This window comes from Macaca thibetana, chromosome 3 (assembly GCF_024542745.1).
Source record: "Macaca thibetana thibetana isolate TM-01 chromosome 3, ASM2454274v1, whole genome shotgun sequence".
In the NCBI taxonomy this organism is placed as follows: Eukaryota; Metazoa; Chordata; class Mammalia; order Primates; family Cercopithecidae; genus Macaca; species Macaca thibetana.
In genome coordinates, this window is record NC_065580.1 from 20857117 (window position 1) to 20876509 (window position 19393).

At 41.3% G+C, this 19393-nt stretch overlaps 1 protein-coding gene, 1 non-coding gene and 1 pseudogene across 3 annotated transcripts in view; all 3 read right to left on the bottom strand.

Annotated features, from left to right (window-relative positions):
- Positions 1-9876: 9876 nt before the first annotated feature.
- Positions 9877-14697, bottom strand: LOC126950801 (protein RCC2-like; annotated as a pseudogene). The gene is made up of 4 exons (XR_007724296.1): positions 14605-14697; positions 12258-13123; positions 11121-11691; positions 9877-10001 (listed from the first exon to the last, which is right to left on the bottom strand). The product of XR_007724296.1 is annotated as a protein RCC2-like (transcript).
- LOC126951860 (small nucleolar RNA U13) lies at positions 14179-14282 on the bottom strand. Its single transcript, XR_007724703.1, has one exon. It is a non-coding gene; the product is annotated as a small nucleolar RNA U13 (small nucleolar RNA).
- Positions 14698-17485: 2788 nt separating the features above from the next.
- The window catches only part of AKR1D1 (aldo-keto reductase family 1 member D1), a 37975-nt gene continuing 36067 nt past the window's right edge, over positions 17486-19393 (bottom strand). Inside the window, exon 9 of the mRNA XM_050785014.1 lies at positions 17486-18050. Within this exon, the coding sequence (XP_050640971.1) occupies positions 18008-18050 (43 nt within the window). The 3' untranslated portion in view covers positions 17486-18007. The remainder of the gene's footprint in view (positions 18051-19393) is intronic.

Below are 19393 nucleotides of genomic sequence, written 5' to 3' on the forward strand. Positions count from 1 at the left end.
ATCACATGAAGCCAGTAGTTTGAGACCAGCCTGGTCAATGTATCAAGACTCTATTTATGTATTTTTTTATATATTTATGTATACTTATTGTAAAAATCTATTATATTTATCTATTTATGTATATTTTTGTGTATTTTATAAAAATAAAAAAATTGAAACTATGTCAACTATCTTTTTCAACAACCATAGTATGAAACTAGAAATAAATAACAGAAGGAAAACTGGAAACTCACAGATATATGGAAATTAAACATCATGCTCCTGAACAACCAATGGGTCAAACAAGAAATTGAAGGAGAAATTGAAAAAATATATTGAGACAAACAAAAATGGAAACCTTACATAACCAAATGTATGGAATGCAGTAAAAACAGTTCCAAGAAGGAAGTTTATAGCAATAAATACCTACATTAAAAAAGAAGAAGGATCTCAAACAAGTAACCTAACATTATTCCTTAAGGAACTCAAAAAAGAAGAACAAACTAAGCCCAATGTTAGTAGAATAAACGAAATAATACAGATCAGAACAGGGGAAAAAAAAAAAAAGAGACTGGGAAAACAATAGAAAAGATCAACAAAACTTTTCTGAAGACATAAACAAAATTGACAAACCTTTAGCTAGACTAAGAGCAGAAGAGAGATGACTCAAATCAAACTAGAAACCAAAGAAGAGCCATTACAGCAGGTAACACAGAAATACAAAGGATTGGCTGGGCACCGTGGCCCAGGCCGAGGTGGGTGGATCACTTAAGGTCAGGAGTTCAAGATCAGCCTCTCCAACATGGCGATACCCCATCTCTGCTAAAAATACAAAAATTATCTGGGTATAGTGGTGTGCGCCTGTTGTCCCAGCTACTCAGGAGGCTAATGCATGAGAATAATCTGAACCTAAGAGGCGGAGGGTGCAGTGAGCTGAGATCACACTACTGCATTCCAGCCTGGGCAACAGGGTGAGACTCTGTCAAAAAAAAAAAGAAAGAAATACAAAGATTTTAGGAGACTACTATGAATAATTATCTATCAACAAGTTGGATAACCTAGAATAAACAGATAAATTCCTAGAAATATACAACCTAACAAGACTGAATCATGAAGAAACAGAAAATTTGGACAGATAAGTAGGGAGATTAAATATTAAATCACTAATAAGCCAATGTGGTGGCTCACGCCTGTAATCCCAGCACTTTGGGAGGCTGAGGTGGGCCAATCACGAGGTCAGGAGTTCGAGACCAGCCTGACCAACATGGTGAAACCCCATCTCTACTAAAAATACAAAAATTAGCCGGGTGTGGTAGTGGGTGCCTGTAATCCTAGCTACTTGGGAGGCTGAGGCAGCAGAATTGCTTGAAACTGGAAGGCAGAGGTTGCAGTGAGCCAAGCTCACACCACTGTACTCCTGCCTGGGCGAAAGAGTGAAACACCATCTCCAAAAAAAAAAAAAAAAAAAAAAATTAAACCACTAATAAAACTCTGCCATCAAAAAAAAAGAAAGAAAGAAAAAAGAAAAAAAGCCTAAGACCTGATGGCTTCACTGCTGAATTCTACCAACATTTAAGGAATTAGTACTAGTACTTCTCAAACTTCTCAAAAAATTAAAGAGGAAGGAACACTTTCCAACTCAATTTGTGAGGCCAACATTTTCCTGACATGAAAGCCCGGCAAAAACACTACAAAACAACAACAACAAAAAAATTACAGCCCAATATTCCTGAGGAACATAGATGTAAAAATCTTCAACAATAGACTCACAAACCAAATTCAATTGCATATTAAAAGGATCATTCACCATGATCAACTTGGATTTATGCCTGGGATGCAAGGATGGCTCAACATATGCAAATCAATAAATGTTATACATTGTATTAACAAAGTGAAGGACAAAAATCATCTCATCTCCTGATGCATAAAAAGCATTTGACAAAATTCAACATCTTTTAATGATTAAAACTCTGAACAAATTAGGTATAAAAGGAATGTTCCTCAGAACAATAAAGGCCATATATTACCAGCCCACAGCTAACATCATATGCAGTGGTGAAAAGATGAAAACCTTTTCTCTAAGATTGGGAAGAAGACAAGGATGTCCACTATTAAGAGATGGGAAACACCAAATGTTTTTCCTAATCCCACGTACCCCTCAGCACAACACTTCTAATTCTAAATATGTAGGGGCTCTTCACCAGACTCCCAAGCCATCCTCCAGCAGACACCAACTGCGTGTCCTACAACTTAACTCAATTCTGATACCATCTACCTAGAGATAGAGTCAGATCCCACAGATTAAGGACTCAGCCCCTTGAGACTGCCCGCATTTCAGATGTCAATGGTAAGCCTCAGGTTGTGACCTGTGCTTCTGACCGATCAGCTCTAAATTGGGGTTCTCAAGACCCCCTCCTTGGGATCTATTAATTTTCTAGAGTGGCTCACAAAACTCAGGGAAATACTTTACTTACATCTACCTATTTATTACAAAGGATGTTTTAAAAAATACAAATGAACAGCCAGATGAAGAGATACATAGGGTGGAGTCTGGAAGGGTCCTGAGCATAGGAGCTTTCATCCCTATGGAGTTGGGGTACACTACCCTTCCAGTATGTAAATGTGTTCACCCATCAGAAAGCTCTCCAAAACCTGTCTTTTTAGGGTTTTTTTTTCTTTCTTTTTTTTTTTTAATTGAGACAGAGTTCCTTCTCTGTTGCCCAGGCTGGAGTGCAGTGGTGTGATCTCAGCTCACTGCAACCTATGCCTCCTGGGTTCAAGTGAGTTTCCTGCCTCAGCCTCCCAAGTAGCTAGGACTACAGGCACGCACCACAATGCCCAGCTAATTTTTGTATTTTTAGTAGAGATGGGGTTTCACCATGTTGGCCAGGCTGGTCTTAAACTCCTGACCTTAGATGATCTGCCCACCTCAGCCTCCCAAAGTGCTGGGATTACAGGCATGAACCACTGCACCCAGCCATCTTTAGGTTTTTAATGGAGACTTCATTAGGTAGGTACGATTGGCCTTTGATGACCAAATCAACCTTCAACCCCTCTCCCCTCCCTAGAGGTGGGGGTGGGGCTGAAAGTTTCAACCCTCCAATCACACGGTTGGCACCCCTGGCAACTATCCTGAGGTGATCGAGGAGTACTCAGTGATCAGCCATCTCATTAGCATACAAAAAGACATATCGCTTTGTAGATTTCAAGGATTTTACCAGCTGTATGCCAGGAACCAGGGACAGAGACCAAGTATATATTTTTTATTATATCACAATATTACACTCACTCTCACCACTTTTTTTTTTTTCAACATAGTACTGAAGTCCTAGCCAAAGGAATTGGGCAAGATAAAGAAATAAAAGTCATCCAAATCAGAAAAGAAGTTAAAATGTCTCTGTTTGCTGATTACATGATTTTATATATAGAACAACTAAAGATTCTATCCAGAAGTGTTAGAATTAATAAATGAATTCAGTAAAGTTTAGGACACAGCATCTACATATAAAAATCACTTGTGTTTCTATACTTTAGCAATAAATTATCTGAACAAGAAATTTTTTTAAAAGTCACATTTATAATAGCATCAATAGGAATAAAATAATTAGGAATAAATTTAACCAAAAAGGTGAAATATCTGTACACTGAAAACTATGAAACATTAATGAATTAATGAATAAAATTGAAGAAGACACAAATAAATAGAAAGATATTTCATGTTTATGGATCTGAAGGATCAATATTGGAAACTTGTCTATATTACTGAAAGTAATCTATAGATTTAATGCAATTCCTATGAAAATGCCAATGTCATTTTTCATGGAAATAGAAAAAAAATCATAACATTTATATGGCACCTCAAGGGACCCTGAATAGATAAAGCAATCTTGATCAAGAAGAACAAAACTGGAGGCTTTGTGTTCTGATTTCAAATTTCATTACAAAGTGATAGTAACCAAAGCAATATGATACTAGCATAAAAACAAACACATAAACCAATGGGATGTAATAAGAAACCAACAAATAAATGAATACGTATATGATCAAGTAATGTTCAACAAAGATGCCAAGAATATACAATGCAGAGAGAATAGTCTCTTCAGTGAATGATGTTGGGAAAATTGGATATCGACATTCAAAAACAAACAAAAAAATGAAATTGGATTCTTATCTTACACCATGCACAAATATCAACTCAAACTTAATTAAAGATTTAAACGTTAAGACCTAAAACTATAAAATTCCTAAAAGAAAATATAGAGGAAAAGCTCTACGACAGAGGTCTTGTCAATGACACCAAAAGCACAAGCAACAAAAGCAAAAATAAGCAGGCAGGATTATATCAAAGTAAAGTTTCTGCAAAGCAAAGGAAACAATCAGCAAAACGAAAAGTCAGCCCACAGAATGAGACATAATATAATATGCACAAACCAGAAAACCCAAAAGAAGTTTATATCCAAAATATGTAAGGAACTCTTACAACTCAGTAGTAGAAAAACAACCTGATTTTAAAATGAGCAAATAACCTGAACAGACATTTCTCCATGGAAGATATACAAATACTCAACAGAAAAAAGCAATGAATGGCAATTATCAAAACCATGAAAGATATCAAGTATTGGCAAGAATGTGGAGAAACTGGAACTCTTGTACACTATTGGTGGGAATGTGAAATGGTGCAGCCACTATGGGAAACAATATAAAGGGTGCTCAAAAAATTAAAAATAAAACTACCACATGATGCAGCAATCCCACTTTTGGGTGTATCCAAAAGAACCGAAATTAGGATCTTGAAAAGGTGGATAGCTGGACTCCCATGCAGCATTATTCACAATAGCCAAGATACAGAAACAACTAAATGTCTGTTAGTGGGTGAATGGACAAGGAAATTATACATACATACATACATATATATACACACACACATATATATATATATATATATAAAAAATACACACATACTTCATTAGGTAGGTATGATTGGTCTTTGATGACCAAATCAACCTTCAAACCCTCTCCCCTTCCTAGAGGTGGGGGTGGGGCTGAAAGTTGCAACCCTCCAACCACATGGTTGGCACCCCTGGCAACTATCCTGTGGTTATCTAGGAGTACTCAGTGATCAGCCATCTCATTAGCATACAAAAAGACATATCACTTTGTAGATTCCAAAGATTTTAGCAGCTGTGTGCCAGGAACCAGGGACAGAGACCAAATATACATTTATACTTGATATATATATCAAGTATACGCACACACACATATTATAACAAACTATTACTCAGCCTTAACAAAGAAAGAAATCCTGCCTCTTGCAACAACATGGATGAATCCGGAGGAGATTTTGCTAATTAAATGTCAGATATAAGAAGATGAATACTTACATGTGGAATCTAAAGTAGTTGAACCCATAGAAACAAAGAATAGAAGGGTAGTAACAGGGTTAGGTAGGAGAGAAATGAGGAGATGTTGGTCAAAGGATACAACCTTGCAGTTAGAAGATGAATAAGTTCTGGAGACCTAATGTATGGCATGGTGACTATGGTTAATAATACTGTACTGTATACTTGAAATTTGCTAAGATAGATCTTAAGTATTCTCACCACACACACACACACACACACATCAAAGGAAAAGTAACTATGTGAGATGATGGATATGTTAATTAGCTTAATTGTGCAAATCATTTCACAATGTATAGGTATATCAAAATATCACATATACCTTGAACATATATAATTTTTATATGTCAATTATACCTGAAGAAAGCTAAAAAATAGGAAAAACAGCCACATATGGATTCTAAGCCACACATGAATAATTCTAGGCAGAGATTTCTGAAACAGAGAAAATCTCCAATAAGAACAACTGAAGAAAAAAAAGAAAAATATTTAAACAATTATTTGAGATATAGCCAAGTTTAGTGATAAAATAAAGGTTAAATTAAGTAACAAAAAGATTACATAACTGTACCTAGGGGATTGTATGTCTATAGTTTCTGGTCTTAGTTTATTATTTAATAAACATAGTAATTAAAAAGTTTGTGTCTAAATCTTTAGTAAATAAGTGTTTAGAAAAAAGGCAGCAAAGAAACAAAACATCCAAACAAAGTCTCAGATTCTGCTTCTTTTGTGTAGGTGAGATCTCACAATGTTGTGCTGGTCTTGAACTCCTGGCCTCAAGTGGTTCTCCTGGCTCAGCCTCCCAAAGTGTTGGGATTACAGGCATGCACATCATGTCTGGCCCTTTTCTTCTGATATATATGAGAAAAATAAAACAAAAATACATTACTTGTATAAAAGCATGACTAAGCTCAAATTATTTTCGCATAAAGAAGTCTACAAATAACAGAATCTAGCCCTCATGTCATTTTCCAATAATCTTCAGGATATGCAACTTTGCAATCACTGGGAACTAAACAAAGCTGAAGTTTATTTGCTAAGAAAGTTATAAATGCCACAAATAAGAGAAGTCATAATATTGGTTTTCTCTGGAAGGAGGATATGAATTGAGAAGCAGGTGAGAACCTCCTGGAGTGCTGGAGATATTTTATCTCTTGATCTGGATGTCAGTGGCATGGGTGTTGATATGGTTTGGATCTGTGTCCCCCCCCCACCAAATCTCATGTCTAATTGTAATCCCCAGTGTTGGAGGTGGGGCCTGGTGGGAGGTGATTGGGGCATGGGGGTGGATCCTTCATGAATGGTTTAGCATCATCCCCTTGGTGCTATTCTCTTGATAAGAGTTCTAAAGAAATCTGTTTGTTTAGAAGTGTGTGGCACCTCCCCAAACCCCACTGCACTCTCTTGCTCCTGCTTGGCCCATGTCAGATGAGCCTGCTTCTCCTTCACCTCCCACCATGATTATAAGTTTCCTGAGGGCTTCCCAGAAGCTGAGCAGATGCCAGCATCATGCTTCCTGTACAGCCTGTGGAACTGTGAGCCAATTAAACCTCTTTTCTTTACAAATTACCCCATCTTAGGTATTTCTTTATAGCAATGCAAGAATGGAATAATACAGATGTGTATATATGTAAAAAATATCACTGAGCTGTACATATCAGATTAGTGTACTTTATGTACTTTACTGTGATTATATTTATATATACTCGTATATATGCATAACAAATAAATTACAAATAGTTTAATATGAAGGCAAAATTCTTTATCAAGGGATGTGAATTCAGTATTGCTCAGTGTGCATAGTCATCTGTTTTCTGTGGGCATCAGGGTGATTCATGTAGTTTTCAATATACTTTGTTACCACAAATTTGTAGAGTAGGTAAGGGCCTATCATGACATTAAAGCTATTATTGCATTCCTGCCGCAACTCATTAAAGTACAAAACTTTGTATTTTCTCTAAGATACATTAAGAAAAACTATCTAAAATTTGAAAGTGGATAGAAAAATCAGTGCCCACTTTCAGTGTTGTTGTGGGGATTGTCTAGCAGGCTTCCTCAAGGACTGATTCCCCCCAGGGGAAACTTTGTAACTTTTTTTGATTTGCTGTTAATTATTTGTGGTATGAGGTTCCTAAGACCACCCTCAGGTTCAATAATTTGCTAGAAGGAACCACAGAACTCAGAAAAGCTGTTCTACTCATAGTTATGGTTTATTATAGAAAAAGAATTTAGATTTATTATCCAAGGTAAAAGGAGAATATGGTAGAGTCCAAGAGAGAGACCAGGCACAAATTTCTACTTGTTCTCTCTCAGTGGAGTTCTATGGATAGTGCTTAATTTTTCCAGCAGTGATGTGTGACAACACATAAGCAGTATTGTCAACCAGGGAAACTTATCTAAACTTTGAGATCCAGGTTTGTTTGTTTTTTTTTTTAATTTTGAGATGGAGTCTTGCTCTGTCGCCCAGGCTGGAGTGCAGTGGCGTGATCTCAGCTCACTGTAAGCTCTGCCTCCTGGGTTCACGCCATTCTCCTGCCACAGCCTCCCGAGCAGCTGGGACTACAGGCGCCTGCCACCACGCCCGGCTTATTTTTTGTATTTTTAGTATAGACAGAGTTTCACCATGTTGGCCAGGATGGTCTTGATCTTCTGACCTTGTGATCCGCCCACCTCAGCCTCCCAAAGTGCTGGGATTACAGGTGTGAGCCACCATACCTGGCCCTAGATCCAGAGTTTTTATTGGGGGTCAGTCATATAGGCTTGGAGTGCCCACATAGCTGACCTCAGTTACTCAGTCTCCAGCCCTTTGGAGTCAAACTGACATCATGTAGCCACCTCCCTCCCCTCCTCCTTAATAAATCACATTGTTAGCATAAACTGTCTAGTGTGGCCCAAAGCCCCAGATAACCAAAGACATTCTTCTCAGGAATGACATTCCAAGGGCTTAGAGGTTATCCTCAATAAGTGGTTAATGGCCAGACCTTTCTTTGGAAGGTGCAGGGTTTGGATTTCCCAGATCAGTTGAGTGAATCATTTAATAGGGTAATTTACAATTTTGTAAGAGTAGTTGTTAACTAATAGAAACCTGGTAGTGATGAAAATGATTTTTGTCCAATAACAATGCAAATGGATCTTTTATTGTAGAGTTGTAAATTATTAAATCTAGTAGAAAAGATAAACTCAAAAGTTATATAGTTGTATTGCTTTTCAGAAGGCTAAACTGATCTAAACGAGCAATTTGATCCAAGCATCCTTTCTTCCAGCTGCTGAAAATATTTTACTTTCTCCAATTCTCTTGGTAGTTCTCTTACCATTTTTCTGTTTCCATCATTAATGAGATAATTAAATTACTGGTATGTACTCATTTTGTATTTACATAAGAATCATGTTTTTAATATTTATTTATTTATTTATTTTGACACGGAGCTTCGTGCTTGTTGCCCAGGCTGGAGTGCAATGGCACAATCTTGGCTCACCACAACCTCCGCCTCCCGGGTTCAAGTGATTCTCCTGCCTCAGCCTTCCCGAGTAGCTGGGATTATAGGCATGTGCCACCACGCCCAGCTAATTTTGTATTTTTAGTAGAAATGGGGTTTCTCCACGTTGGTCAGGCTGGTCTTGAATTCCTAACCTCAGGTGATCCGCCCGCCTTGGCCTCCCAAAGTGCTGGGATTACAGGGGTGAGCCACTGTGCCCGGCCTGATTTTTAAAAAATTATACTTTGACAGTTTCTTCTCATTTACCCTCTCTGATAGGCAGCAACCTTCTTAATTTTCAGCGTGGATAGAGATATCTACTCTATCTTTTTTGTGGGAATCTGAAGTGAGGGAAGCAGGAAGCTAAATCCTAGTACTCCAAAACTCCTGTCAATCTAAAATAATCAAAAGGTTCAGAATCTAATTTAAAGAGAGTTTATTCAAGCTCAAAGAGTGAGGATGGACCACCCAAAAACAGCAACTCTAAAGGAATGGAGTCAGGATTTTGAAGTAGGGAATTTAAGATTCCATTTATATAGACAGGGACAGATACTTTAGTGGGATTACAACACTATTTACACAAAGTTGGTGCATAGTTACAGCAATTTGATTGGTTATAGGCAGTGTTTCCTTTTGGGAAGGGGACATTTAACACTTTTTACAGAGGGTGTAATAGTCATGTGTTTTTTTCATCTGGTCTAAGCAAAGTGAGGCAGCAAAGGGGAAGTGAATCTATGACCAGGGCCATTAATGAAGAAGGCAGGAGGCATATATCTGTGGTGCAGTTGAATTCTCTCTAGTCATTGTGCAGAACAAGAAAAATAAGAAAGTGAGTTAATCTATCTGAGAATAGAAGTTGTAACCATGTGTGACTCAGATCATAGCCATATCTCACTCAGAGCTTAATGTGTTTTGGGGGGTTCCAATAGCTTTTAAATTTTATTTATCTCCCGGCCCTGAAAGTCCCTGTTGCAGACATCTCTTATTTTGTCTGCTTCTTGGGGTAACCTATTTCTGGTGATTCAGGCAAGATTGTAGTTCTTTATGATTCCTTTCTCCTCAGTGCTCCTCTCGTTCCACCCGCTCCTACCCTCTTGCCTTTCCTTCCCCCTCCCGCTGTCTCCCTCATCCCTCTCTTTCTTCTTCTCTGCACAGGGATGAGTTTATGTCTCAGGCGTTTCTATTCAGTCTGCACCAGGCCATCACCATTGGTTCCAGCATGATGCATGCTGGCCAATCAGAGTTCTTCCCAGGATTACTTCCTTGATAGAGCTATTCCCAAAGACTCTCACTCTCTTCTAGGTTCCTAATCTGGTTGAAGGAGAGTGTTTCTGAGAGCTATCATGCCTGCTCTCTGGAGATGGCTAGTCCAAGCGGGGGAAAAACAGCCACAAGTTGCAAAGACACAGTTTGAGTCCGAGTTCTAGCTGCTTACAGCCACTTTGCCCCTGCACTTCTTTGTTTCCAGTTCTGTGATAAATTGAATTCACTATTTCTGCTTAAACTAGTCTGAATTGCATTTCTGTTACTAGGAACTAATAACATTCTGATGGAAAAATCGCTATATGGAAGCGCGGCATAACAAGTGAACACTGCTGAAAGTCAGAATCGACTGAGTTAATTTGGGTGAAGTGTAATGGGAAACACGGTCGTCACTGGGAGTCCGGATGTCTTTACCACTATTTTATAACAACTCATATTTTTTCTAAATATTTTAAACATGAAGAGAAAAAAACAGACTTTTAAAAGTATGCAGAAAAGGATAATTAACATTAGATCCCTTGTAAAAATGGAACCCCAGGGAGTCTAACAAAAATGCACCTTTGGCTAACTTTTGCTTTTTAAAATTGCTTGTCTGACCTCCCCTCCCAGTGCACAGGAATGATAGCTTCTGGGAGATGTGTGAAGTTGCAGGAGTCCCCAGGAACATCAAAGGGTTCAGGGATTGTATTCTAGCAGTTTCTTTCTTTCTTTCTTTCTTTTTTTTTTTTGAGATCGAGTTTCACTCTTGTTCCCAAACTGGAGTGCAATGGCATGATCTCGGCTCATTGCAACCTCCACCTCCTGGGTTCAAGCGATTCTCCTGCCTCAGTCTCCCGATTAGCTGGGATTATAGGCATGTGCCACCATGCCTGGATATTTTTTTGTATTTTTAGTAGAAACGGGATTTCACCATGTTAGCCAGGCTGGTCTCGAACTCCTGACCTCAGATGGTCCGCCTGCCTCGGTCTCCCAAAGTGTTGGGATTACAGGTGAGCCACCACACCCGGCCCTAGCAGTTTCTTGATCTTCTCTTTCCTGGTCTCAATTTCATCTCGCACTATCACGAAGGAGTGTGAGTAGCCTTTGGAGACCTGCTTTGAAAAGATGCCATCCAGAGTCTTCACCTCTTGGGCTGCAGTGGAAGACTTGGGCTCATGCTCCCTGTATCCCAATTACCTAAAGTTTGGTTACAGCCCCCAGCTGATGGTGCTCTCATCGGCGGCTACAATGATGCTGCTCTTCCCACAAGCCAGCCTCCTGATTCTGCAGCCACAGAGGTCCTGCACTGCTTTCAGGTACTTGGAAGATTCACGGGAGATATTGGGCTCCCCAGAAAAAGAGACTACCAACTTCACAGACAGCAAAGGAGCAGGTGTAACCAACATGGATCTGGGATGCCCCACACCCAAGGAAGTCAAACTCCAACTTTACCAAGCGGAGACCATCTCATCCTTCTGCTCTGAGTGGCCCAGCCAACCATAGCAACCAAAGCCCCAGGAGAAGACTCATTTGTTGGAGTCCAGAATCAATGCGTGGTTAGCATCACAGGCCGCGACTTGCACAACTGTTACTGGCTGGTGGGTTCTTGACCCTTAGTAAATAGAAATAGACCAAGAATCTGAGATGGACTTGAGCAAGGCAGTTTATTGGAGCTCTCAGCTTGAGCAGAAGGGGAGGTAGCAACAGGAAGAGACCTGCAGCTAGCTCCCTGGCAGCAGGTTCGTTTGGGGTTTCATTTGCTTTGGAGCTCCTCCATGTGACATCATTGTATGTTTGGGGTAGTCTGGCGGCAGTTGTACCTAGGCAGTCTCTGGACATGCTTCTTCATGTGATGCATGTCTCATTAGCATCTTGAATCTCCACCCAGGGGTGTGAATTTTACTACTGAAATGAAGCAAAGGCCAGGTTAGGACAGGCTGGGACATTACTGGGCAAGTGCATTGGGGAGAATCTTTTGCAAAGTGCCCACTGTTAGCCAAGATGCTTGTGCTCAGAGTACTCTGTCTCAGATTTGATTGGTCTATTTTTGTGAAAGGAAACGTTTGTGGTTGCGTGGCCGCAAGGCTGAATGTAGCTTCAGTCAGCACAGCATGTAAGGAAAATGGGAGGGGTCCCTGCCCTGTTCTGGGGGTCTCAAAACCACCTTTGGTACAGGCAGAATCTGCCCATCTTTCATTCTCAGTGAAGGTGGGCCACTCATCGTGGCACCGGCACCAGCTCGCAGCCTTACACTAATCACTGTGCCTGGGTCCCAGCTGACCATATTGAGGGCACACGAAGGAACAGAGGTCTCCTTTGCCGCCCATTATACAGAATTCATTTCCACTGGCCATTCTAGTAATTGGCTGCCCGTTGTCCAGGATCTGTGCGGGGCTGGGGATGCTCCTGTGTGGGTGCTGAGGCTCAGCTGCCCCATCGTGTTCTCCCCAAACGCAAACGCAGAGCCCGTTTCTGGCAAGGCCAAGGTGAAGTTCCGCCCACAGGCCGCCTACACACTCACTTCCTGGCAGAGACCCTCAGTGAGTCTGGGGGCTTCCATTCTCTTGGTGTCGCAGGTCCCAGCTGCCCCTTCTCATTTTGACCCCAGCTCTGCAGCTTCCATTGTGCGGTGATGAGGATACTGTGCGCAGCACACAAACCCGAGAGTGCTGTTGGCGCCAGGACCCCGCCAGGCACCCACATCTATGGGGCCCCCACAAATTCTGACCGAGACTGCGGTAAGCAGCTTGCTGTTTAGGCACTTCTTTTCCACCCATCGAGTCCCAGTTGGTTGCCCCCGAAATCAAAAGCTGCTGCCTTGCACTTCAGCCCTTGAAGTCTGATGCGCTCCTTGATGTGCTCAGGCTCCGCGACGACCGTGGCCCGGCCGCGCACCTTGTTCACATACGCAGCCAGCCACGCTGTGCCTTTGCCTCCGCCAGGGCCCCATGGAGCTGCCGCAGCGCTCGGCTTGAGCTTCCTGCCCGCAGGCTGGGACCTCCACGCTTCCCGGGCCGCCTGGGGCCCCTTTGGTTACCAAAGCCCGGTTCCTCCCAGGCTACTGCCCAGTCTTCATCCTGGGCTGGTCTCTGCTGGTTGGAGTAATGAGAAACCAGAGAGAAAAAGGAAGAGGAGTAACTGTTAAAAAAAGATGGATAGGAGGGCTTCCCCCCAACACCCCCGTCCCTTCCTCACCTCCCCAGGAAACCCCCGCACTCCCCACCAGACCAAGGCTCCAGCCCATTCACCAGATTCACTTAAAGTGTAACTTACATTTTGGAACTTGGACCATGTGTCTGCCAAGGCTCAGGCTTTGGTGCTGGGTTAGAAGATTGTGCTCGATGCTTCCTGTGGCCTTCAGTGAAGTCCTTCATAAAGGAACCAAGTTTTGGTTCAAGCTTGGTGTGCAGAAGGCAAAGAGAGAAGAGAATGTGGCCTTATTAAGAAAGTCTGATCTGCTTTGAGCTGAATCAGGCAAGCACGTGACGTGCAAATGGAGAATTTTGCCTCAAGGCAGTTAGTACATCCAGGGAGGGTAGCCTGAGCTCAAGCCGAGATCCTGAGGAATTCTAACAGGGAAGTCAGGGGGATAGCTCCTGCCAGAGGAGATATGACCCACCAGAAAAGTCTTTTACCAAAATGCCCCTTGGATGAGAGAGTAAGCCTATTAGTCCTGTTTCTCATGAGTGGGAGGCAGAGACTAGGGTGGAAGAAGCTAAAGTGAGAATTTGGGGATTTCATGTGTAGAGACAGAAACATTAAGGTTGCTATTCGGATTCAGGGAGGATTCTGATTCAAGAAGCAGACATTGAAGTTATCAGCAGAAGCCTGACATTCTGAGAGTTCTGAGAAATACCAAGTCTTGGAAATATGAGTTTGTTCATCTTTGTCAGTCCCTATGACTGTGACCTTGGAATGCACACACCTCAAAGTGTTGAAGGCTGAAGACATGGGATCATTGCCTGTGCCCCTCTGATGGCCTCTCCTGGTGCTGTGTCATTACTGTGGAAGGAATGACAGTGCCTGAGGGAGGCCCTCTTGGAGAACTGGAGAACTGTCAGGGATAAGAAACATTTTTTTCATGTTGTATGGGTAATGTGCTGATGTTATAACAAGGTTTGAGGGTGGCACATCTCACACATGCACATGAACACTTAGTCATCATGCTCATGAACTACAAAATGATCAAGAAACCTTCCTTTTTTTTTTTTTGAGATGGAGTTTCACTGTGTTGCCCAGGCTGGAGTGCAGTGGCACAATCTTGGCTCACTGCAAACTCCCAGGTCCAAGTGATTCTCCTGCCTCAGCCTCCCAAGTAACTGGGATTACAGGGATGTGCCACCATGCTCGGCTAATTTTTTTTTTTTATACTTAGTAGAGACAGGGTTTCATCATGTTGGTCAGGCTGGTCTTGAACTCCTGACCTCACATGATCCACCAGCTTCGGCCTCCCAAAGTGCTGGGATTAAAAGCATGAGCCATTGCACCCGGCCAAGAAGCAATCTTACCAAGAAACACTGCAGATCCAGAAACATTCTGTGTACTGGGGCAGGATGTCTTTGCCGCTCCAGCCCGCTATGTTTCTGTGGACCAGTAGGCATGGCATGCCATGGGTTTCCTCTACTTTTTCAGGCAGGTTGCATCACTATTGATGGATCTTTCTACATAGCTGATCAGAGGCCATTGATAAGAAAAATTGATTTGGGTTAACAAACATCTCTTTGGGGTTGCAAAAGTCCCCAAAAGATCAAGATTATTGGTTGTCAATACTTGGGCCCAGCACAGCATTGATTTGGCAAGGACATTTTTACAACTGATGTTAACTGGAGAGACAGGAAATCTTTACTGAGGGGTGGTGTGTTCGTTTGTAAAGCTGCTGTAACTAAGTACCACAAACTGGGTGGCTTAAAGAACAAAACTGTAGTGTTTCACAGTCCTGAAGCCTAGACATCTGAGATCAAGGTGTTGGCAATGTTGATTCCCTCTGAGGGCTGAAGTGAAATCTGTTCCAAGGCTTTTGCCTAGTTTCTTGTAGTTGTTGGCAATCTTTGTCATTTCTTACCTTGTAGAAGCATCACCGTGATCTCTGTTTTCATCTTCACATGACATTCACCCTGTGTGTTGTCTGTGTCCAAATTTCCTTTTTTATGAGGACACAGTCTTATTGGTTTAGGGTTTGCCTTACTCCACCCTACCCCAGTATGATCTCATCTTAATTAATTATATATGCAATGACCCTATTTTATTTATTTTTAAGAGATGAGGTCTTGCTTTGTTATCCAAGCTAGAGTATGGTGGCATGATCACAGCTCACTTCAGCCTCAAACTCCTGGGCTCACACAGTTCTCCTGCCTCAGCCACCCAAGTAGCTGGGTGCTATGTGTCTGCACAACCAGCCATGTGTGCACAACCATATCCAGCTAATTTTTAAATGTTTGTAGACATAAGGTCTCCCTCTGTTGACCAGGGTGGTCTCAAACTCCTGGCCTCAAGTGATCCTTCCACCTTAGCCTCTCAAATAGCTGAGATTACAGGCATGAGTCACCACACCTGGCCCTATTTTTATTTAAGATCACATTCTGAGGTACTGGGGGCTGGGCTTTAATGTATGAATTTTGAGAGGACACAGTTCAACCCATAACAGATGGGAAGCTTGAGAGGGGTGACAGTGGAGGGAGAAGGAACATGCAGAAGCTTCCATCAGGCTGTTGTTCTTTCCTGAGGTTCCTACTTTCTGTCTCCAGATCTTTTTTCCTCCATCTCTGTTATGACTAAGAGAGGATTCCTCTCTTCCAATTTTTAGAAATACCTTTTTGCTGATAAATGATGGGACTCTTTTCCAATGCCTGTCTTTAAAATGCTTTGATAGGTGTTGTTTCCATTCTCACCTCTACACTAATACCCTTAAAGTATTTTGAAGGGCTTTGACAACAGGGACCAGGACTCAAGTTTATGCTCTTTCATAATGGTACCCCCTTTTTTTTCTCTCCTTCCTTCCTTCCTTCTTTTCCTTCCTTCCTTCCTTCTTTCCTTCCTTCCTTCCTTTTCTCCTTCCTTCTTTTCCTTCCTTCCTTCCTTTTCTCCTTCCTTCCTTCCTTCCTTCCTTCCTTCCTTCCTTCCTTCCTTCCTTCCTTCCTTCCTTCCTTCCTTCCTTCCTTCCTCCCTTCCTCCCTTCCTTCCTTCCTTTCCTTTTTTTTGAGACAGAATCTCATTCTGTCACCCAGGCTCGAGTACAGTGGCACAATCTTGGCTCACTGCAACCTCTGCCCCCCAACCCAAGTGATCCTCCCACATCAGCCTCCTGAGTAGCTGGGACCACAGGTGTGTACCACCATTCCTGGCTAATTTTTTTTTTTTTTGGTAGAGATGGAGTTTCACCATGTTGTTCCAGGCTGGTCTTGAACTCCTGGGCTCACGCCATCCACCCGCCTTGGCCTCTCAAATTGCTGGGATTATAGGCATGAGTCACCATGCCTGGTGGCACCCCCTTTTCTTTCCTCTCTTTCCAATGCTAAATGTACAGCAGGAATTAAATCAAATCAAAGGCCTTTTAATTTGGCTTCAGATTATTCTTCCCCTGCCCCAACCTTAGAAACAGAATGGAGATTCATGTGATGCAACAAATCATTATACTTTATTATTTCTTGTGAACAAAATATTTTCCAGAGGTCACCATTGTAAGCAATAATATTGGAATCAGTGAAAACAATCAATATAGACCAAATTTTTTAAAATGATAATTTCTCAGAAATATATGTCTTGAGGTCGTTGAACATTATCTATAAGCAACTGATCTTGGGAAAACATAATTTTTGAAGAACTCTCTCATCCTATGACAGTGACCTAATGTGAATGAATAAAATATATTTCTGTAGTTGAACTGAAAACAGATATATTTCTATGGCTGAATTCTAATAATCTTATTCACTCTTTAAATTGTACATACAGTAAAATTACCAGAGTTCTTTTGAACTTGCTACTTTCTCAAAATTCATATAAGCTATCCAAGTAACACTGTTAAAGTCTTAAATACAGTAATGTTATAAAGCACCTTATTTCAATATATCTCCCAAAGTTTCCTTTTTAAATCCCTCTTTTAAAATAGCATCTCAGAACTATTTTACAAGGCAGGGTTTTATTTGTGTATGTTGGTTGTTTCAAGCCTTTTCACATAGTAGTGGTTCTATAATCAATGTAGGCAAGATCGATGGTAAGATGTGTGAGTATGGATCAGCAGCCATGTTGAGACTCAGGCCCTTTAAGGATGCAAGAGAGATCCAGTTAAGTTTTCATTCTTCAAGTTGGATAAAAACTAAACAAACATACATTGGATGGAAACAAACAACAACATCATGATGGCTTTGTTGACCACTGTGGTATTTAGCTCTATTTTAAGACTTTTCTACATGTAGCCCTCTCAACTCAAGGTGCAGCAAATCACTTCCTTGTTAATAATGCATGTGTGGTCTTATCTTGGCTGTGTCTGTTTTATAACCAATGGTCCAAAGCCTCAAGGCCACTGCCAGCACACTGCCACATGCACTTTGTTGTCCTGTTAACCCTTAAAGAACTCAGATTGCCAACGCTACTACCCAGATTCATGAGCTTCTTGTCATATGTTGCCTTTGATGTTTCTTCCGAAGTCTAATTTTTTTCTGTCTGGAACGTAGAAGATATTGATCTGAAAAAATTAGTTGATAATTTCCTAAGAGTTATTTCAACAGATTTTAATATTTTTACTTCAATTTGACTCAGTCAAAGTCACTTACACTACACAAACATCAAACACATTTCCATCATTATTTTTTCTCAGGATGGTAAAACCCTTTTCATTTTCACATCCAGGGGACTACCCATCGCACCGTCTTGGCACTCATGGGAGTGAAAAATCTGTTCAGGAACTCCCTGCAGTCAGTATTCATCATGAAACGGGTATTCAGGATGATCGCGCCACCTGCCAAAACAATTCCCCCACAGAAAAAAGTTCACTCAAAAATTGCACAGCTGTATGTTTCACTAGCATCCTTTGAGAATTTCACTGACACTACCCCTCTCTCCTATTCATTCCTTTACTGTTTCTTACCTACTCTCCTCTTTTGTTTTCCCTCAAGCCAGCACCTTTTCCTGAAGCTCTGGACAGCCTCCTGAATGTGAGTATGTTGAGGGAAGGTTAGTGGCCACCTTATCAACATTTTACTCAGAACAGAATCCCCAGAGGTGAGTCATGTCTTAGGCATGTCAGGTGTGCACACCTCTTCCCTACTCCTTCCCCCTTTCTGTTCCCTTGACGCTGGCTGCCTCCTTCTCCAATCCACTACGTGGGCATTTCTCTTCAAAACTCTTATTACCAGTGTCACCCTCTGCTGATGAGCACTTTTTTCTTTTTCTTTTTTTTTTACAGATGGAATCTCGCTCTGTCACTCAGGTCGGAGTGCAGTGGCATCATCATAGCTCATTGCAACCTCAAACTTCTGGGCTCCCAAGCAAGCCTCCTGCCTCAGCCTCCCAAGTAGCTGGGATTATAGGTATGTGCCACCACAGTTGCCCAAGCTGAACTCCTGGGCTGAAGCAGTCCCTCTGTCTCGGCCTCCCAAAGTGCTGGGACTACAGGTATGAGCCACCACACCCAGTCTCATTAGCATTTTTACTTGCCCCTCTCACCAGACCTCCTGCCTGTTGAGAGTTTGAGATCTAGAAACGTGATGAGTAGAAAAATAAGTTTCCTTGATGATTATGACAATGATGATGGCAGTGAATTTAGCTCTTAGATAACAATGATGAAATGGTCTGTGAAATGTCTGGAATGTATGTGTTCCTGATTTAGTTTTCTGTAGGTACTGTAAATTAAAATGGAAAATATTAAGATTTTCAAATGTTAAAAATCAACTTGATAAAAGCTGAAAAACATCATGGTCCAGTATCTCTAAATGATACAGTATTTGTGATTAATGGGGTCTAATTCTTGTTTCACCTTGCTGATTTTTCTAGTTATTTCCTGGTAAGAGTTATTTTTTTCCCCCAAGTTGCTATAATGACAAATGTCAAGATGAATAATGTCACCAACCGTCTGTAAAACAATTAGTACATTGACGGATTATACTGTTTTTGTTTGTTTGTTTTTTGTATTTTTTTGAGACAGGGCGTCACTCTGTCTACCAGGATGGAGTGTAGTCATAGCTCACTCAAAGTCTTGGGTTCAAGTGATCCTCCCACCTCAGCCTCCTGAGTAGCTAGTACTACAGGTGCTTGCCACCACGATGGCTTATTTTTAAATTTTTTGTAGAGATGGGGTCTTGC